At 43.3% G+C, this 21,935-nt stretch overlaps 1 protein-coding gene across 4 annotated transcripts in view; it reads right to left on the reverse strand.

The window, feature by feature from the left end:
• The window catches only part of PTPN1 (protein tyrosine phosphatase non-receptor type 1), a 67,996-nt gene extending 54,863 nt beyond the window's left edge, over nt 1–13,133 (reverse strand). For 2 of the 4 annotated variants that reach the window (XM_027087013.1, XM_027087012.1), the window contains exon 1: nt 12,905–13,121. In XM_027087013.1, coding sequence (XP_026942814.1) covers nt 12,905–12,967 — 63 coding nt within the window. In that variant the 5' untranslated portion in view covers nt 12,968–13,121. Of the gene's footprint in view, nt 1–12,904 lie in introns of all 4 variants that reach the window. The other 2 variants (XM_027087014.1, XM_027087015.1) reach the window with 2 other exon arrangements.
• Nucleotides 13,134–21,935: the final 8,802 nt, after the last annotated feature.

Genomic DNA, 21,935 nt, shown 5'->3' on the forward strand with positions numbered 1-21,935 from the left:
AACGGAAAACAGGCAGCAATCAGCAACTCATTCAGAATTACTCAAGATGATAATTTTTGTGTTTAAATCACAAAGTCTCAGAATATGTAATCATATCCAAAAATGTTAAAATGCCTAAAAATTAAAGCCTATCAGTTAGTCATTTAAAACTAGGATAAATTATCAGTAAAGTTATTTTACAAGGTACTTGACTTGAAAGACTCACTCGAACAAAGCCGTCTATATATAGAGAACTGCTAATGAACAGACCACATAATGGGATAAGCCAGCTAACACCATTAAAGATATCTTTTAAAATTCACAATGAATAAATGAGACCTTTCTTCTTATAGTGTCATCTGCAAATCAGGGGGATAGCCACATATTTTCCATTTGTACTTACTGAGTCAGGCTTATACTTAAAGACTCTTTATAAAAAACATTTTGTGTCATAAAAGATAATTCTGCTTTTTGTACAGACTGAAGAGTATCTGCATAAATACCTGGATAAGAAAAATAAAACTATTTATATAAAAGCTATCACTTCATTGCAATCAATACTGTACTACCTGCCTACTAAGTGTAACGCACTGTCCGTTAACACCGTTAACGCACAGACGATAACACAAACATCATCCTGCCAGAGAAGACACCTACACAGGTGACCACTACACGGCGGCAACATGCGGTCAATGACATGTTGTAGCCTTCACTAAGTCACCCTATTAGAAGGATTCTGAGGCCATTATCACAGTCAAGGTGAGAAGTAATGGCAAGGGAGAGAGGAAAAAAATATATATTAAGAGAAAGAGAGACAATGCATATGAATCGTGGAGGGGCAAGGGGTGGATGGGAGGCGGAGGGTTAAGAACAAAGAGGAATAAAGTTAAATATGCTCCCATGCTTTCAAGCTTAGGTAATTTAACACTTAACATGAACAGAGAAGGGCAAGGAGGCCTGAACCCAGATTAGGGGACTAGAGAACATAAGGGGCTCACTCCTGCCTGCCCTTGGAATCTCAACTTAGATATTACTTTTATAGACTATCTTTACCTGACAGGTCTTCCGCTTGCTTTTCCTTCTCCCAAATGCCTCTTCCTCAGTGTCCGCAAGTACCCAGGCCTACGCCTATGAGAGCTCTCATCACTCTGAACTGGGACTGTCTCTACCCAGCCCCTTTGCTGGCTGCACTGTTAAGCTTCTTAACAGCAAGGACAAACTGTGTCTTTCTTGCTCACCACTTACCCTCACTGCCTACCAGAGCCCGGGCCCTAGCTCATGAACTTGAATGAGTGAACGGACTCTGCCTGAAAGGAGCTTACCATTGCAGAAGAGAAGAGGAAATAAAGGGGAGATGAAAAGCTTCATGGAGAAATTGATCTCCAGTTATTGATTTTAATTTCATATATACAAAAAAGTATTAAACGGCCAATGCCATCACGTCACACAATTAAGGAGTGCTAAAACACTGAGTTGGTTTTGTCCTCCTGGCGTTCAGCTTTAGGAGTGGAAAAGGTACAAAACTCAGAACAAGGATCCTGATTGTTTTATAATGGTAAAGAATCTTCCCTATCTATTGCTTGTTCTAATTTGTCATATATAATATACCTCTATGGACGAAGAGATGTTCAAGAGGGATCAAAGGAATAGCATCTCCTACAATATAACACGTACTTCTGTCGCTAAACAGGGACAGAGACCTTTCACACATATTCTTTGTAACATATATACATATATATATATATATATATATATATATATATTTTCCCCCCAATCATGGCTATCATTTATTTCATCCCTTGATAGAGAGGATAAGGTAGAGAAACCATCTAATCATGAATTGAGACACATGACGAATGGTATCATTCCTAACCAGGTCACAAAGCAAGTCATTAAAAACACTACTTCTTAGATTTTTCAGTGCAAACTTATTTGAGCAAGTCATTCTTCTTGTCAAGTCCCATATTGACCATCCAATTTAATTTCCAAGTTGGTCATCAAAAATAGTTCGTGGAAATAATTGAACATGGGACAAAAATACAGTCACACTCAGTTGCTCGAGGTGGAAAAAAATGGTGGCAGCTTCCAACTTCCTCAAAATAGCAGAAAGGGGATAAGGATGACAAGGGAAGGGGGAAGGGCAGGAAGGAAAGAAGCACCTGGCTAATGATTTTATCCCGGATTTTAATGTCAAGGGCACTCCCTCCTCAGGCATTTTCACACTAGCCACCATATCTCCAGCTAGTCTTCCCTTGCTTTGATTTTATCTAATGATAGTACACCAACTACTTACAAGCCTAAACGTCTTTTTAAAATCACCTTAATTCTAATGCTAATAAACAATTCCAAGAAAAAAACCCAGTCTGGAGTAGAGGCTACAAACTCAAGTGCGTCCAATGGCGGGGTAGATCATATAAGCAAGGACAGGGGGACCCGCTGGGGAGAAGAATACACACGTGCCCCTCAGATCAGCAGACCACTGCCACGGTGGGCTCAGGCCGTGTGATCTTCAGATTTTTCAAGAGAAGCCAGAAATCCAGATTTGTATGTGATTTCTCCTGATTTATCAATAATGACAAAAGTTTAAACTCCTCTTTTTTTTTAAAGCACTGTGTGGACCAAGCAAAATATAACTGGGTGGCCAACTTGTGACATCTAGGTAAGAGGTCAGAAATATGGGCAAGGGTCAAAATCTACAAACTCTCTCTTCCTATGTGCTAATCAACCAGGAAGCGAAGCGCAATTCCTTGTCCCTGCAGTTGTGTATCCGTGTGAGCATGGCCACAGTGCCGTTGTAAAGCTGGGTCCAGGACATGGGAGACCTCAGGCAAAGAAGAACATCGAGGCTCTGACACCTAATTATCCTCCCAAAACATTTCCTGCTATTAAAGACCAATTTATGGTGTGTAATAAACGGTACTGCATGTAAAGCACTTTGCGCAGTGCCTGGGGCACATAAGAGAATTCAATAAAAGTTAGCTGTTATTGGGTTTTATTATGAATGAGGGTAGAACATGGATCAGACTGTGCCTTTCTCCCTTGAATGGGAGATTTTAGTCCAATTACAAAACCCAATAATCCTCTTTAGACATGAGAAGAATTTCAAAGGAAACTGCATTCATCAATGTGGCATTCAGTCATTTTATAAAATAATGGATTTATGCCCACACAGGGTGTTTTGTTCTTTTTAAGGACATAATGCATTTTTAAAGTTTTGATTTGAGTTAATATGAAAATTTAAAGTTCTGTCTCACTTTTAGATAAGGGGGATCATGGAACATATATGGCTACCAAATCTAGCATGAGTGGGACGTGAAGCCCCCATTTTTCCAGCAAAGTTGCCCCAGTCTCCTGGCTCCTCGTGTGACCGCGTAGGTGTAGGATGTTAGATTCCAGTCATGTTGTAAGGCTATCTGGTCTAATCACCATATTTTACAGATGTTGAATGTTAACTCCTTCAAGGTCCCACAACAGTCGAAGGCAGACCCAGAACCCAAACCCTGTCCTCTTCTTCCATCACCTCACAAGTCCCTGGGGGGGATGTATGTTCGGGGGAGTTGGTTAAGGGTGGGTAGCAGGGTAGCCTGGGACTAAAGCTTTGAGACAAAGACCCAGCCTTTACCAGTAAAAGGCTCTATCAACTAAGGGGACAGGGTGGGGAAGGTTTCCTATATACAGCCAATCAAAGCCTTGCTTCAGTACATCTCAGGGTCAGTCAGACTCTTTTAAAAATCCTCTAGTATCAACCATACCCTTTTAGCCACTGGCTTATAGCAAGAGTTCCAAGCCTCTATGAAAGAATCTAATTTACTTGCTGGAAAAGTAGAGACATCACTAAGCAAAGGAATCAATGATTTTTAAAAGAATGTTACTATGTTTCAAAGTGTCCAACTACCAAAGTACTGAGAAAATATTTTTTTGAAATATAGCCAAGTGTAGAATATAAACTGAGTCCTACATTCATAATTTGTCTTTCTAGAAAGCAAATGTCAAAGGATATAAAGCAAGCTGTGAACAAGAGACTAAAATTAGCTCAAACCACAAATAACCTAACATACTTATCACTTCCTTATGCTCAACCTACAAAAATCAAACATTAAAAGCATTTACAAAACTAAAGGTGTGATGCCAATTTAATCCTTTAACTTCAGCTGTATCCTTTCTTCCTTCTGGCATGTAAACATTACCAAAGAATGACATTTTATTAATTTGAAGGCAAGTACAAGGGAAACCATTAGAGCTAAGTTTTGCCCTGTAAATAAAATAGCATGTACCATGCAGTTCTTAAGTGGTTAGAATGGTAACCACCTCCTCAAACTGAGGATAGGAAATTTCAGATGATGGACCACACCCATCTCCGAATGCGCTTCTCACAGAGAGCTAGGGACATACCAGACTCCTACTTCAGACCAAAGCTTGCCTCCATCTCCTCAAGCCGTTTATTTCCTACTTCCAAAAGCAACATCTTCCAATGAACAAAGGCTGTTGGGAAACACAAAAGTTTTTGTCATAAAGTAGTGGAACGTGTTGCAAAAGGAAGGTCAGTTGACAAATGTGGATTCATGCAAAAAAAAAAAAGGTACTAGTTTGTTAAACTTCAACTACTTTTACCATGATTCTCTCTGCGTGATGACTACATTTTTGATAAGTTTTCTGGGGAAAGTTCAAGCTCAAAAAGGATGGAAACGAGTGGTTAAGAAACGATGAGTATAAAACCTACCAACTGCTACTGTGCACTCTTCAATACTAAAACTCTAAAAAGCATTCTTATCAGTAAGTAGAAAAACAAGGGACAGTAGCAGACCTGGGTACTATGACAAGAACAAATGAAATAAAATACTGCTAATGACACTAATATTCCTGGGATATATTAAGAAAAACTGTTAGTGGGACATGAAGGAATATTTAAATACACTTAGAAATGGTACCATGATAGGTACATAAAGGACCCATTAAAACGCAGCACATCATGGGGATGTGGATTCTCAAGGATGGTTCATGGGAGATGTGGACCAGCTAACCCTCAATCATGGCCATATCACCCGGTGTACTGGGGATTGCTCCAGAAATGTGGCTTTGTGCCTGTCAACCTGATGTGGCTTAATGCAACTTCCTGATATTGCACCACTCTGCTTCACCCTCTCACCCCACCTCCGAGGATGATCCAAAAGACCCTGGCAACTGGGAGGTGGTATCCAGGTGGTGGAGAACAATAATGGCAATGCTCTTAACTCTAAGATGCTGTCAAAATAACATTTTGAATCAGGGTAAAAATAAAGCAAAACAACAAGAACAACAAAAAACACAAAACAAAGTATCCTCCCTCTGAAAGACCCCTGAATATCTTCTTAGAGGCCTCTTTTCTCTGTGCAAAAGTGAGCCACACAAATATTTATGACCCAGTTAGGCATACTTTGCCTTTATCATTGTAGAAGCAAACTCAGCCCTGACTATTTGAATAGTGAAGCAATAAAAAATCTAAGATAAATTTAACAGTGACAAATGTTTAAGCACCGAGGGAATTTAAAGCTAATTTACCGTATTATGCTAAACGCAGCTTGCCTATTTGTTCTCTTGAGTGAAGTTATATTCAGAAGTGATTTCATGCGCAGACATTTTTAAGTAACCCCCTGTTCTTCAGAGAATTCCAACTACTTGGAGTAATTACTTGATGTTCACCTTCCTGTAAGCAATTCACAATACTGTATAATTCTCTGAGTAATCAGTACTCAACAGAATAAAAACTAGCTAAGCTGTTCCCTGGAACTTAGCGTGGCATTTTTTAAATGAGATTCTTCAAAACGAAGAGATGCACCAGTAACAAAGCCATTAGGTAAGAAAAAAAAAAAGTCGGGGGAAAAATGTTTCATAACAGTAACGGAGATAAGGGAGTTTTCCTTCTCTAATCACTAACTAATAAATTAAAAAAACACAGTTTTGGAAACCTAGTTTTGCTATGCTCATCTTATCTTTGCAAGTGGTGTCGCTTGCCCACAAAAGCCACAAACACAGTCGAGGCTTTTCCTTCTTCACCTGTAGAAGAAAATGTGCCTCAATCAGTCTTTGGGAAGAAAGACGCCTAGGACACAAGTCCACTCACGCCCAAAGGTTTGCTTCAACAAGCAGTTAACCCTCAATAAGAACTCAGAACTTCCTGGCACACTACTAGATTAAGAGAGTAGGGAATATGTATATTTTCCAGAGAAAAATATGGACCTTAAGTGTCCCTTTGCTAAGAAGCCACGTTTATTTTGTGATTCCATGCTGTAGAACCTCTTAAGCACCAATTCTATCTAATTACCACGGGGTATCCGTAAAACTTTACAAACAGCGTTGGTAGAATCAAAAGCATTCAAAACTGCAAATTGAATCAGGTCACAAATTAAAAACAAAAAACTGAAAATCATTTATCAGTAGTTATTTTTGTCTGCAGTGTGACTTGTACTACATTCCGAAGATCAACTGATTTGGGGGGGCTTGACTTTTCTTTGGCTATTTATTTTGGGGGGAAAAAATCTTCCATGGGAAATGGTCTTGTTCCTAGCTTTCAGATATTCAAAATTTACAAAACTGTCAGTAAGACCCTTGTGATACGTCAAGCTGCCTTGAGGAAGGAGAGGGCAGCAGCTAGGAAACTATGAAGCCCACTTCTACAAAGTGAAGCATTATTTCTAAAATGCTGGAGCCTTAGGTACTTTCTTCTCAAACATGGCAGCTGTGTATACTATCATGCTCTTCAAACGAAGTTTAGACCAGATGTTGGTTTCTTTCTAAAATTACAACATAAAGGGCAGCTACTCTTTGTGTACCTAGCTGGGGTTGAATCTTTCGTAAATTCTCGAGAATCAGTTCCTCTATCTTTACAGGAAAAACCACCCAATTGCTACTCAGAGAAAAACTGCAAGCATAACTCGTATGTCAGTGCCACTCGTTTTCCCACATTACTAAACCAAATGAACCCAACTTATTAAAAATGTTCAATACCTCTTGGGAAAAAAAAGATTCAATTCTTTTGAATCTTCAACTATAGTCACAAAACTTACACATTTTTGAGCCTAACTGTACCCACCGACACCCACGCACCTTACAAAATTGAGTAACCACAGCAGTGGTTACAAGGATTACTTCAGGAACATCAAACTCTCTTTGTGAGCACATTAAAGACTTTCATTACTTGAGGAGAATTTGGTGATCAGTTAGTCAAGGACCATTTTTACACAGGAAGGGACTGAAGCCCAAAGAAAGGAAGGGACCCATTCAGCCTAGTTAGTGTTAGAGCTAACTAGAGAAAAAGCAAAAGATCAAGCTACTCTCTTGGCCAGAAGGGTGATCTGATCAAAGGCCAAAAATGTCTGCCTTTACCATTTATACTCTGAAAAGAAATCACAGGTTTTATAAGGGTTACTTTATGGAGAACCATATTTTTAAGCCCACAGTCAAAATATATTTTACAAACCAGCTACATACAAAGCCCTTCTAGAAGGCATGTGAGAACAAGTCGAGAGTGATGAGAACAGAGTAATTCAATAATTCTTAGAGAGACAGATATATATCACCTCCAAGTTTCCTATTAAGTTCGCCTCAAGCCAAGTACAAATTTGTTGTTAAATTTAAAGTTCCTGTGAAATAAGCTGGGTTTCCTACTGGGTAAGCATCCAAGCTTTTCTTCCAAGCCACCACAGCAGGCAACACCAAACTGCCTCATCAAGCCGTGGCTCAAACTGTACTGGTTTTCTCTGAGAGTGGCCTCTGCTATTAGTACTAATGCAGGCTAATCTCTTTGTGTCTACCATTCCTTCTCCCCCAGAATGGGGGCTGGGAACTGTGACTTGTCTTTCTATTGTCAGGGCCTGGGGCAAAGTGCTGACAATCAATTCAACCCCAACATTTCTTAGGCACTTTGTGCCCGGTGCAGAGGACACCAAGATGAATGAGAAAGATGGAAGAGGTGACTTCCATAGTTTGGACCCTACAGTAGATGGACTCGGATACAAAGGAACAGCTCCCATGAGAGCAGCGCTTTAAAAGAGATAGGTACGAAGGTGTATGTAAGCACACAAGTGAGAGAGCCAAAATCTAGTGCAAGGGGGCACACATTTGAGCTGGGAGGCGCAAGCCAGAATGAGTGGGAAAGGCAGCCTAAACAAAGTGTTGAGCCAAAGTACAGAGGAATGAAAGAGAAGGATGAGTCTGGAGAACACCGCACCTTCTAGTGTGGCCAGAATAAAAGGTACACAGGAGGGGATGGCTGGAACCTGGCTGCCATGCCAAGGAGCTTGGACCTTACACATAAATGAAAGCATAGAAGTAAACAGAGGAGTGACAGACCCAGGTCTGTTTTTCACCAATTACTCTAGTGATAATGTGAAGAATATACACAGTGGGGCAGGTGGGAGATGTGGAGAGATTGTTGAGGGACCTTATTAATATGTTTCTGGTTTCACCAATTTCTGTAATGTGAAGCCAGAAATGACAGCAGTATTATAAGCAAAATTTGAGAACCTAGACCACTGGGATGGTAGGAAGGACATCATAGTGACCAATCAATGAGATGTGGTAGAGGGAATCAAGAACCATTCCAAAGTCCCCAGCACTCCTGCATATTCAAAACATGCACCAAATGACTGGTACCAAACTACATTGTCTTGGACACAATGACCCTGCTGGACTTCCCCTTTTCCTAAACATGGGCAGTACAATGAAACATGCCCAGACTATTTGTAGTCAGTATTAGTTGGTTACCATGAACAAATTAACATAAACACTGTAGGGAGGGACCGCCAGCTTGTGCAAAATACACATGAGCTCAGGCTGGCTTATGAAAAAGTACCTGCAATTAAAAGTACAGCATAAGACAAAAACTGTCAAAAGGATTCTGCCATCTAAAAGATCAGAAAATAGACAACTCAAAAAAAAGAGAAAAGGAAAAAAAGAAAAGGCACAGTTATTTCAGTAGTTAAGAGTCTGACAAAACCCCTACAGGAAATTTTAAAATTTATTTCTATCATGAAATTCAGTATACATTCAATTACACTACTCAATACCAGGCATTTTTAAAATAGGTTTGGGGGAGCTATTCGTGCTAAAATGCAAAATGCAGGGACTTCCCTGGCAGTCCAGTGGTTAAGACTCCATGCTTCCAATGCAGGGGGGCATGGGTTTGATCCCCACATGCAGCACAGTGCAGCCAAAAAAAAAAAAGCAAAATGCACTGGAGGGGCCTTGGAGCCCAATGGTAGATAACTGGCAACCGAAAATCATTTGCATTACCATTATCCCCCAGCTGACTCTTTAGAACCATCTGATATAGTTTATGATGTACTTCCAAAAGAACCAAAGTATTCCTATAAATATGCCAGTGATGTCAAACAAATAATGATAGCAAAAAGTTCTTCCCTCCACTATTTCTACTTGTGCCCCCAGTTAATCTGAGTCCAGACAATTACAAACGTCTTTGCACCGTTTCCAAAGTGGTGATCAGACACCTAAATTTAGTTCACTCAAACCAGGGCTACACAAGAACATTTAGATCTAATGGGTCACTCAAGATGACTAGAGCTTCCCATCCTCTCCATGTCACTTCCGTTTGTCTTTCTTTTTTTTAAGTGAAGTGAGTCATAGTGTATAGATCTTTCTCCTCTGCACAAAACACATTTTTTCTCTGAAGAGAATGGTATTTATATAAAAATTACTGGGAAATTTTAATATTCATCTTGGACTGTAATAAAATAAGCTGTATACAGCAGTAAGGAATTTTAGCGAATTATTGTTATAACATGATTTTAACCTAGTCAGGCATTAGATCGTATTTCATAATGAAAGCAGCTATAAAAACAAATGTCAATTGGAAGAGTGGCCCGTATTACAAAGCCTGCCTCTAACATAGAATAAATCTTGCCTTGAAGTCACAAGCTATTGTTGCAATCTCCTTTATCTGAAACAATCAAATCATTCATACTGAAAATTAGTGAACAGTGTCAGAGAATCAAAGAATTAGAGATGAGAGAAATGGCGAAACACCTGACCCAAACCTTAAACTACAAATGGAGGGTAGTTTTTCTTATTTTCATTCATTCAAGCCCTCTCTTCTCTCATTCTAGCTCCAAAAACCAATCTCTTTGCCCTATCTATGTTCTCTCTTCTCTTTTGGGCACTCCAGGCTTGCTAAGTATTACTTCCACTTTTCAAACCAGACATACAATCATTTAAATGATAGAAAACAATTTTTTAAAGCCATCTACACATGCTATCAAAGCTGACTTTTTATAGACCTAAATGCTTATTAGTATCTATGCTATCTATTACCATTAACAACTATATAAAAACAGTTATGCTCACTTTATTAAATTGAGCTAGGAGAGAACCTTCGCCTGAAACATTTGTTTTCTAAGCCGCCTCATTCCTCGGCATTCAAAAGTCTACTTCATCTTTTGTTCTTTTCCCAATTGTTTCCAAGTTTTTACACCTTTTTGTTCTAGTTAGAAGTTAGTATAGTGAGAAATAACTGCACTGCTTTGTTTACAAAATGTTAAGCAAAAATTACATATTATTTTAAAAATCACAATAGACTAAGCAAGCCCAAAATGACTCTGTATAAGGCTGCCTTCATTGTGACGGGCTACAAAACATTAATTTTTCTAACTTCTATTTTCTACCCACCATAAACACATTTCTTTGAATTCCTGAAAAATAATGGTTTTCATAAACTGACACACACTTTGGAAAATCTGCCACTTTAGACTCAAGGTCATCTGAACTCTACATTTTTTATAAAATGCCAGAATTTGCCACTTTTAACATCAAGAAGGAAAAGAGCGTCCGATTCAGATTTTGTAAAAGAAAAATATCTGTACTGCAGAGGTGAGAAAGCCCATAGCGGATAATTCTCTAAGATAAAAGAAACCACCTCTAGAAATGTGGCAATCGATTAAGGATCTAGAGAAATCTCAACATACAGCGATCTCCACCAACTCCTGGGGTTCCAAGGTGGTAGACAAACACAAGAACAATGAGGGAAATTAACTGAAGACCATGCTCCATGCTAGTGACTTGCTTAACATAGTTTTAACAGTGCTTGGGTGAAAGGTCTCCCACTCCTCGCTAAAACTGTAAGTAATCAAATTCAAACAAGGACTTTTTATAATATGAATTTGCTGTTGCCAACTGAGTCAGCTTCAATATAAAAGATTCTCCCCAGTACCTCCTGGAGGCCACCCCTACTTGTGATGGGGTATATCATTATCAACTCCAACACTTCAGACCAAGAATTTTTTCATTTAAGACCACTTTAGACTCCACTGTATTTAATCTGATGCAGACAATTTGTCTACACATTCTCAAAGTCACTAGTGGGATTCATTCAATTAACTCAGAGAGACTAGACACGGAATACAAATTTTATATATTGATCGATCGTACTTACACAGATTAGAGTGGTTATAAACATTAGTCTATCAGAAGCTAATATACATTACAGTGCAAGTAAAAAGAATCCTGTCAAATAAGCTTGATGAAAATCCACATGAAACCAAGCCTGCCAAAAAAAGGCTTTTGTTAGTCAAGCATACCAAAGAACTGCTTAAAGCTTTTTTCCTTTTTAAGTGGAGCTCAAAATAGATTTTAATACTACCAGCTGATGGATCTCACAATTTGCCTTTTGAGCCTATAAGCCGAAAACAGCCTTCTCCCTTCACACAAGTAACAACATCTCTCTATTCTGTATGTTGTTTATTTAAAATACCGAGTGTGGTTTTGGTTAATCCTCACAACCCCCGCGATGACATTTAATCGGGAGCACATACTTTCTTCAGAGGATTTAGCTCTTGTGAAAGCAGACCTCTTCATCTTTTTAATCTGATGATGTAGAGATACGTGAGAAACTCCACCTTCCGAAATTTTTATTTATGAATCACCATAACCCACAAGGAGATGAAGACCGGGAAGACACCATCATCTCAACCATGACCAAAGGATAAGATGCTCACCGAGAGAAAGATGCTATTTTAGAGGGAGTAGAAACGTCAACCTCCCCTGTTGCCTGCCTGACACGGGGTAATATTCCGGCCCCAGTGGAGTGGGTACTCCAGACCTCCTGGCTGGAAAGCTCTTTTCAGCCTGCTACTCTCAGGGCTTAGCTCACAGAGCAAGTATCTCTTCCTCTGACAGATCTTCCCTGATCCCCTTCTCTGAGGCAGGCCATCTTCCCTGAAATCACTCTCTACCCCGTTATGTTTTGTTTTCTTCATAGCACTTGTCCCCAGCTGAAATTGTCTGCTTATGTGTTGCACTGCCCTATTCGACTCTAAGCTCACGGGGGATAGCATCTTGCCTGTCTTGTTCAGCAAACACTACCTCCAACGCCTCAGCAGCGCCTAGCACGGAAGAGGCACGTCAATTCAGATCCATTAAATGAATGAACAGGAAGGGGGAAGGGACTGTCATCCTTGGGACTCGACGCACAGAGACCAGGAGAAAGGAAATGTAAAGGAGGGAGGGGGGAGTAACCCTTTCCCCCGGGGAGACAAAGGAAGACAGCCTGAGGTGGTCCAGTCTAGAAAGGAAGTAGTGGGGGTGTTCTATCCACCCCAAGGGACAAAGAGTGGACAGGCAGGGGGGCGGGGTCGGGGTGCGAGGCTTCGCGCTGAGGGCAGAGACTGGCGGCTTCCAGGCTTGAGAGGTCACCCGGGCTGGAGGATATGAGGTAGGTGGGGGATCATAGGGGACTGCGAGGCCGGGGAGAGACGCAGGCCCACCCGGGGGACAAAGAGAGAGGCGGCTGGCCTCTGCCGCCGTCGGATCGAATCCTCACGGAGCAGGGCCCAGGCGGAGGGCGGGACCCAGACGGAGAGCGGGACCTGGGGGTCTGAGGGGAAGGTTCGCTAGGCCTAAGCGAAGGGCCTGCCGCGCTCTGGGGACGCTCCCGCACCTGGTAAATGGCCGCCCAGCTCCCAGCCTTGTCGATCTGCTCGAACTCCTTTTCCATCTCCATGGCGGGCCAGGGGGGCTGCTGCGCCTCCTCCTCGGCCCACTGTGCCGTCTGCCGCTCTAGGCCGCGTCGCGCTCTCCGCACTTAGTCCCGCTGCAAGCCGCGACTCTCGCCGCTACCGCCGCCCTAGCCGCCGCTGCTTCTTCATGTCAACCCGGCAGCCGGAAGTACGCACCGCGCTGCCGCGGGCTCCGCCCCTCAAGCGGAAGGACCAATCAGCGCTCAGGAATGTCGGCTAGCAGTTCCGCGGGGCGGAGCCGGGGGAGGTGCTGGGGGAAGACATCTTGCAGCGTGCCCTCCCTCCTCCCCTCCCATCCCGGTCTACGGGCTTGGGCGTGGCGCGCGCCCGTTGCCTAGGCGACCCCGGGAGCCCCGCCCACGGCGCGTGGGTTTGCCCGGCTGCCACCGATCTTGAATTCAAGCATCGACGCGGTCCGTTGAATCACAGAGTGACCTTGAAGCAGTCATGCATCTTTCTTGCAGCGCCAAGGCCCAGGCCTCAGTGCTCCAAGGGGGGCGGGGGGGATTACATGCTCCCCTTCCAGGCTCCGGCCTCTGGCCAGATGTCCGCCCTTTTTTCGTGAAACTTAGAGCTTCATAATTTACCAGGCTGCTGGGGAAGGCCCACTACTCTCTGAATGTACTTTGCGTTTGGAGTCTCCTATCCTGGGCACTGCAGAAATGAATGGATTGGGGTCTTGGAATGATTTTTAATATTTCCCCAAATAGCAAGGAAGTCCTGCTCAGAATGGACTCAGTGGAGCACAAATTCCGTGGTGCCTTAGTGTTGAATAGTGGCAGATTTCTGGGCCCACTTCCAAAGGATTCGGATACAGGAATCTGTATTTTTTATCAGCAACCCCAGCTAATTCTATACCTGTGGTCCTTGAAGCACACATGAGAAGGGCTGGTCAGGTGGTTTTCCTGCAGGTTGTACTTTAAGCCATTCACTTTTGGGTTGGGCACATTATATGAAGATAGTGAACTCCATGGGGTCAGAGACCCTAGAGGACAGAATCATCTCTGTTCACTCTTCCCATCTCAAGCCTACCCAGAGCAGCCGTGTTGAATTCCAGCTTATTCCTTGAGTGCTTGTGGCAGGCACTGTACCTGGCATTCCAAGTACATTTTCTCATTTAACCTCTACATCAACCCTACAATATAGGCACTTTTATTATTCCCATTTTATAGATGAGGAAACTGAGGCACAGAGAGGCAAAATCACTTGTCCAGAGTACCTTTGCACATTGGTATGGAAGCCAGGATTCTAACCAGTCTTCAGGGGAGTGCTCACTTTGGAGACAGGCTGCCTGAGTCCAAATTCCGGCTCTACTAAATACTAGCTGCGCAACCTTGGGCAAATTAACCCCTCTCTGCCTCTGTTCCCTCCTTTGTAAAATGAATATAATGAAAGTACCCACCTCATAGGGTGGTGTGAAGATTGAAAGAGTATGTATAATGCTTTTAGTCTAGTGAGTGGATCAATAAATATGAGCCCCCGTTATTATATACCTTCAAATAATAGCAAATGGGAGGTAAATCCTTGTTGAATAAATGCAATTGGTTTGATAGACAATGTTTTTAGAAACTGAGTATTCCATGGAGGGGGAAATTAACAAAAGATGCCCCTTCGGGTGAAAACTTTGGGAACCCTACCCTTGGAAGCTGCCTAATATAAATCTTAGCCATTTAAGTGACTCTCCAGGTTCGTGTACTCTTCCTGCCCTTGTTTCTTTGAGTGCTAGTTTATCTGGAACTCACAGAACTCAGAGCTCCTTGTTGGGGGGGGCGGACAGAACAAGGCTGGTTCATTCTTCTCACTGTGGGCTGACCTAAGTAAGTAAATAAATCAAATGCCCATCTGGAGCCCAAGTGGCCCTCATGCCTGCAGGGAGTACCACCCAGTGACTGGAGCGGCCTTTGAGTGGGGCCAGTGCTATGCACAGGATCTTGATGAAGGAGTGGAGGTGGGTGTGTGCGTGCAGAGTACATGTGTGTTTAGTGGATGCATTAGTTACCTAGGGTGGCCATAACAAATTACCACAAATGTGGTGGCTTCAAGCAACAGAAATATATTTTTGAACAGTTCTGGAGGCCAGACGTCTGAAGTCAATGTGTTGACAGGGCCACACTCCCTCTGAAGTCTCTAGGGGAGAATCCTTCCTTGCCTCTTCCAGTTCCTGGTGACTTCAATTGTTCCTCAGCTTGCGGCAGCATAAATGCAGTCTGTGTCCGTCTTTATGTGGTTTTTCTCCTCTGTCTCCTCTTCCAGCTGTCTAATCTCCCTCAGCCTCACTCTTTCAAGAATACCTGTCATTGGATCTAGGACCCACTCTAATCCAGGAGGATTTTGCATTGCCAGGTAATCCAAGATGATCTCATTTTGAGATCCTTAAATTAATTACATCTGCAAAGACCCTTTTTCTGAATAAGGTTATATTCCAGGTTCCGTGGGTTAGGACTTGGACATATCTTTTTTGAGATATGTCCCCCACTCAACCTACCACAGTGGCAGAGGGTGAAACTTTGTCACAATATTGGTCCTGAATGAAACCCCTAATTTCAGGTATCAGCTAATCACTATTATATCGGTTCTTCACATAGCAGCAGCCAGAGAGAGCTTTTAATTTTTGGATCATGAAACTCTTGTAGGTAAAACCCTCCAATAGTTTCCCATCCTTCTTAGAGTGAAACCCAAATAAGTCCTAACCCTGGCCCACCTCCCCAACCTTTCTCCTTTTCTTGTACTCTAGACCAATCCTCTAATTCATTGAATGAGTTTCTACCTCAGGACCTTTGCACCAACTGTTCCTGCTGCCTGGACCACTCCTCCTGCAGATCTTGTCACCCTTCAAGTCTCAGGTCAACTGTTACCTCTGCAGATAGGTCTCTGACCACGGTCTCTAAAATAGCCCCCAGTCACTTTCTACCGGTGACCTTGTTTTTTGCAAGGTCATCTTGCAAGGTCATGCCATCTCTAAGCCAATATTTGCATCACAGTGCTCATCTCTAAAATCTCTCTCTTTATTTGTTGGCTTGTTTCCTTTTCCTGCCCCCCACTATAGTGTTCCAGGAGGGTAGGGACCTCGACTTCTTGTCTGTGTCCCAAGCCCCTGATATTGCTTTGGGAGGAGGGACTTGAGGTGCTGGAATCTTCCGTGGCTTTCTAAGGCTTGGCTTTCATCTGTCACGCTCTACCAGTTCTCTGCCATGTCCTGGCCTAGAACCAGCCAAGCCTTGGTATCCCCCAGAGCTGTGATGGTGGTGATTGGGAATCTTTTAGTGATGACTGGTTAGAAAATAAACAAATGGCCATGTGTCGTGATAGCTAAAACCTTTTCTTGGCAGGCCTGCCTGAGGAATGGTCTCAGGTGGTTTCTTGGGCCTTTCCTTCACAGATTTAGCTAATGGAGCAAATCAATGACCCATTAAACTTTTTAAAATGTCCTAAAGAGTTGTCAGTAGAGAAGGATGGCTGTTTACCAAGGCTCCAATGGATCATTGACTCCTAACTTAGCAGTGTCAGCAAGCTTCCTGGTAAAAATCCGGCCTGGTCTTTTTTCTGGGAGGTAGACCAGTGTTAAGAGCTTGGAATTCAGAGACAGACCAAAGTAGTCTCTGATGAGATGTCACTTCCTCGGAGAGGCCCCTTCTGCTGCCCCCTAATAAACAGTTCCATGAATCTATATCCTTTTTCCTTCTTAGAACTTATCAGGCATTTGAGGACATATTTTCTCCCTACTGTTACCATGTAGTATTATGTCCCGTGTTTGTTTTAGGTGTTATCGTCCATCTCTACCACTAAATGTAAACTTCATGAAGAAAAGAGATTAAGTCGATTTGGTTCAATGCCGTCTTCCTTGAGCTACAGGTCATTCCCAGATGGGCCACAAGTCCTTGGAAGATTCCAGAAATCAAGATGACAGGGCTTTTTTCTACCTCTTAGACTCAGACCTCCAGGGTCCTCAGGGTCATCCAGCTCGCTCTGTCTACCAGTGAGGACACATAGCCAGGAAAGGAAGTGGCCCTTCCCTCTGAGATTCACAGCTGCTCTCCTAAAGAAGTGTGGGCGCCTTGACTGGTTGGCTGATTTGGGGTCAGCCAAAGACATCCCTGGGATGGAATAACTGACTAGGGGCAAAACCCAGGCCCACAGCACTGGAAACTGGATGCACAGAGCTTCAGCCTCCAGCCACAGACAGCGCTAGGTGTGACCTCTCACTTTATGTTTCCCAGAAGTCCTGCAAGCCTGGTGTTGTCCCATTTTGCAGATGAGAAAATGGGTAAAGAGGTGAAATCAATGAACACCCAAATACAGAATGCTGGTCTGGGTGCAGCAGGTTAGAAACTTCTAACCCTGGTCTGCTACTTACCAGCTTTCAGGCTTTGGGCAAGTTGCTTAACCTCCTAGTGTCAGCCTGAATGCTTTCCAGTGAGAAAAACCCAACTGAAAGCAGCTTTCACAAAATAGGGAATTCACTGGCTCATGAAACTGGGAAGTCCACAGTGGTTTGCTTCAGGCACAGCTGCATCCAAGGGCTCAGACAATGTCATTGTGACTCCCTCTCACTCCTGCTCTCTTAGTGCTTCCTCTGTGTTAGCTTCACTCTCCTCCCCAGGTAACCAGGATGGCCCTGGCAGCTCCAGGATCACATCCTGCCAATTCAGCAACCCTGATGGAAAAAGTGCTTCTTTTCCCTGTGGTCCCAGCACAAGTCCTGGCCTTGAAGCTTGAAGTTCATTGGTCCAATTGAGTCTCACATGCCATCTCTTTTTTTTCTTTTTCATTTTAACATCTTTATTGGAGTATAATTGCTTTACAATCGTATGTTAGTTTCAGCTTCACAACAAAATGAATCAGTTATATATATACATATGTTCCCATATCTCTTCCCGCTTGCGTCTCCCTCCCTCCCACCCTCCCTATCCCACCCCTCCAGGCGGTCACAAAGCACCGAGCTGATCTCCCTGTGCTATGCGGCTGCTTCCCACTAGCTATCTACCTTACGTTTGGTAGTGTATACATGTCCATGCCTCTCTCTCGCTTTGTCACAGCTTACCCTTCCCCCTCCCCATAGCCTCAAGTCCATTCTCTAGTAGGTCTGTGTCTTTATTCCTGTTTCACTCCTAGGTTTTTCATGACATTTTTTTTTCTTAAATTCCATATATATGTGTTAGCATACGGTATTTGTCTCTCTCTTTCTGACTTACTTCACTCTGTATGACAGACTCTAGGTCCACCCACCTCATTACAAATAGCTCAATTTCGTTTCTTTTTATGGCTGAGTAATATTCCATTGTATATATGTGCCACATCTTCTTTATCCATTCATCCGATGATGGACACTTAGGTTGTTTCCATCCCTGGGCTATTGTAAATAGAGCTGCAATGAACATTTTGGTACATAACTCTTTTTGAATTATGGTTTTCTCAGGGTATATGCCCAGTAGTGGGATTGCTGGGTCATATGGTAGTTCTATTTGTAGTTTTTTAAGGAACCTCCATACTGTTCTCCACAGTGGCTGTATCAATTTACATTCCCACCAAAGTGTAAGAGGGTTCCCTTTTCTCCACACCCTCTCCAGCATTTATTGTTTCTAGATTTTTTGATGATGGCCATTCTGACTGGTGTGAGATATCTCATTGTAGTTTTGATTTGCATTTCTCTAATGATTAGTGATGTTGAGCATTCTTTCATGTGTTTGTTGGCAATCTCACATGCCATCTCTAAGCCAATCACTTTGTCCAAGGGAAATATTGGCAAATAAAGAAACTGAGGCCCAGAGAGGTCAAATTCTTAACCAAGGTCGCACAGCTCTAAGTATGGAAGTAGGATTTAGATAATAGGCAGTCTGGTTTCAGCGTCTGTGCTCTCAGCCGTGACGCTACACAGTCTCTCCAAGAATTCCCATGAACTCTAAACAAATAATAACAATGAAGACATAATAATAGTGGTAATAATTATCACAACAACATGGTGAAGCTACTACTATTATTATCCCCCATTTGAACTGAGGCATAGAGAGTTTCTCAGCTTGCTTGTGGTCACACAGCTAAGAAATGGTGGAGCCAGTATTTGAAAGCAGTTTAGCTCTAGATGCTGCTTCTAGTTCTGAAATTCTATGAATATATGTGAGTTCTGCACTGTGAGAACTCACAGGAAGGTTAGCAGCCCAGAAGCCCCTCACCCACATCCTCACTGGGCCTTTCCCCATCCTTGTGAAGACTCTCCCACCCCTCCACTCCCAGAAAATATTTCAGACTTTATTCTAAGCCATTAAAAATAAAAACAAGGGGCTTCCCTGGTGGCGCAGTGACTGAGAGTCTGCCTGCCGATGCAGGGGACACGGGTTCGTGCCCTGGTCCGGGAGGATCCCACATGCCACGGAGCGGCTGGGCCCGTGAGCCATGGCCGCTGAGCCTGCGCGTCCGGAGCCTGTGCTCTGCAACAGGAGAGACCACAACAGTGACAGGCTCGCGTACCGCAAAAAATAAATAAATAAATAAAAACAAGAATAAATACAAAAATCTAATCTGGAGCTCCCTCTCCTCCAAGAGTGAGTGCCCAGGTGCGGGAGGAGGTCAGGGGGAACTAGGGGGAATCACGTGCGTTCTGAGAAAGGTGGGTCAGAGACAGGGGGTGGTTGAAGCAGGGAAACTTCAAGCAGGCAAGTCTGACCCAAGGATGGAAACTAGACCTGGCCCCGTGCTTTCAGCAAAGGAGGGTTTCCAGAGGCCACTGCTTCTTCCACCCTCCAGTTTAGGGGGTGGGGGGACACTTTGGCGTCACACACAGTGATTCTGGGCATAGGTTCTGCAATCTGGCGGACTTGGGCTTCTGTGCCCTTGGACAGGTTACTTACCCTCTGATTGCCAGTTTTCCATCTTTTACATTAAGACAGGGATGTGATGGTCGGACGAGATGGTGTCTGAGCCTTGTCTCTAGTTCAGGGCAAGGACTCCATAAATGAGGCTGTTGTTATTACAGTTGTGTAGGTTGCTAAGTAGAAAAAGCAGGCTATGATCTGCCTACAGATGTTTTCATAGTATATGTTGCAACCTCCTGTTTTACATCTCTAATTTCTGTCATGCCGGTGGAGGTGAGCAGGTCCAGCTTCGTGGGTGTGTCTGTAATCTGTACAGCTACACAGGGCCTGGGCTCAGAAGGGCCCTGCGCTTGGTTGAATGCTCTGCAGTCACCATGTTGAAATCCTTAATAATTTTGGAATCAGGGACCCTGCATATTCATTTTACACTGGGCCTTGCAAATTATGTAGCCAGTCCTGAAAGTGAGTCTAGATTTTCAAATTCCTGAAGTGGGTTAGGAACAGTTTCTGTCTTTGAAGATGGAAATGGTTTCCCCCCTTTATTCTGGGAGGAACAACTACTATTGGGGGAAGTCTTAAAATAGTGACATTATTCAGATACATATTCCCCATGTTGAGTTGTCTATTATTGTTTAGTAATAATAATTGCTACATGGATTGGGTGTTAACTATGGGCCAAGCTCTGTGCTAAGCTAGCGCTTTACCTTCATCCCTCTAGATCTTCCCAAGAACCCTGTGAAAGGGTCTGTTATTAATCTTATTTGACAGATGAGGAAGCAGAGGGGTTATGTAATTTGTCCATTGTCACCAGCAGTGTTGGCATAATGTCTATGAGTTGAGTGGCTCTGTAGCAATATGGCAGCCCCTTTAGAGAAAAGGAATTAACTTCTAAGCTTTCATTTAGATAAAAGTGTTCCTGGAGTCCTTGGGAGAGAGGTGTGTCTTTTGGATCAAATATTTGCTCTGGTAGTTTTTGTATTTGAAGATGGAAATGGTCTTCCATTTGAAAACTGACCATGCAGAGAGGGAGGGGCTGGCCTGTACTTTTCCTTTCCTGTCCTGGAGGGAGGCCTATGGAGAGGACCCACACTTAAGCAGAGGGACCCTGACATGCGGGAATGTTCTCACAGCTCTCAAGCTGTCCTCACCTGGGCCATGGGGAAGCACACAGCGGAGGACCTGGATATTCCCACTGCCCATATCTAGGGTAGGCGAGGAAGAGAAAGGCTCTAAATTCTAGACAGAGGGTCAGGAGGCCCCCCTCCGTGGGAGGTAGACTGGCTCCCACAACTGGCTGGAGAGAAAGGAGGACGAAGACCGGCATGAGGGAAAGCAGGACGCAGGTACATAGCCTCTAGAAACTATCTGCTTTCAATTTCATTTTGTGTTTTCCTTTTCTGCATTGTAATTCCCACCTGTTATCCTCAAGTCTTCAATAAAATGTTGTTCCCTGCTGCAAGCTCATCTTAGGCTTGGTATTACCCAGATACTAATTGTCCCCAATATCAATTCTCCTCTTCTTTCATAGAAATAGGATTGTACCTGGGCCATGGCTGCCCAGCTAAAGACTACATTTCCCAGGTTCCCTTGAAGCTAACTATGCCATGTGACTACATGCTGGCCAATAGGATGTGGGTAGAAGTGATGTGGTCCACCTCTAAATCATGCCCTCAAAGGCCCAGGGGGTGCTGGGCAGAGGGACAGGAAAAGTTCTTTCTTTTGCTTTTTACTCCATCCCGCTGCCTAGAACGTAGATATAGTGGGTTCCAACTTGGACTGTGCAGACAAGGGCAACATACAAGGGATGGAAGAGAGCAAGACAGATGGAGCCTGCCCCATCACCCCTGATCACACACAGACCGTTCCATGAGAGAGACATAAAGGGGGCTGATTTTCAGCTGGTATGCACATGTCTAGTCATCCTGGTTGCTTACAGACATCATTCTTATTGTTAAAAATAAACTTCTGCTTTGTTTAAGCCACTGTTCATGGGAGTTACAGTAATTGAATCTATATTCTATAATTAAGCCAGACATGTTTTAGGGGGCTGATAAGGAAGAGGGCTGTGTACCGCCTCCAGATTAAGATGGCGTTGGAGAGAGGAGCAGCATCTTGATGCAGGCAGTTAAGAGAAGGCAGACAA

This window comes from Aethalodelphis obliquidens, unplaced genomic scaffold (genome assembly GCF_003676395.1).
Source record: "Aethalodelphis obliquidens isolate GAN/ISIS:26980383/991018 unplaced genomic scaffold, ASM367639v1 scaffold57, whole genome shotgun sequence".
Taxonomy (NCBI): Eukaryota; Metazoa; Chordata; class Mammalia; order Artiodactyla; family Delphinidae; genus Aethalodelphis; species Aethalodelphis obliquidens.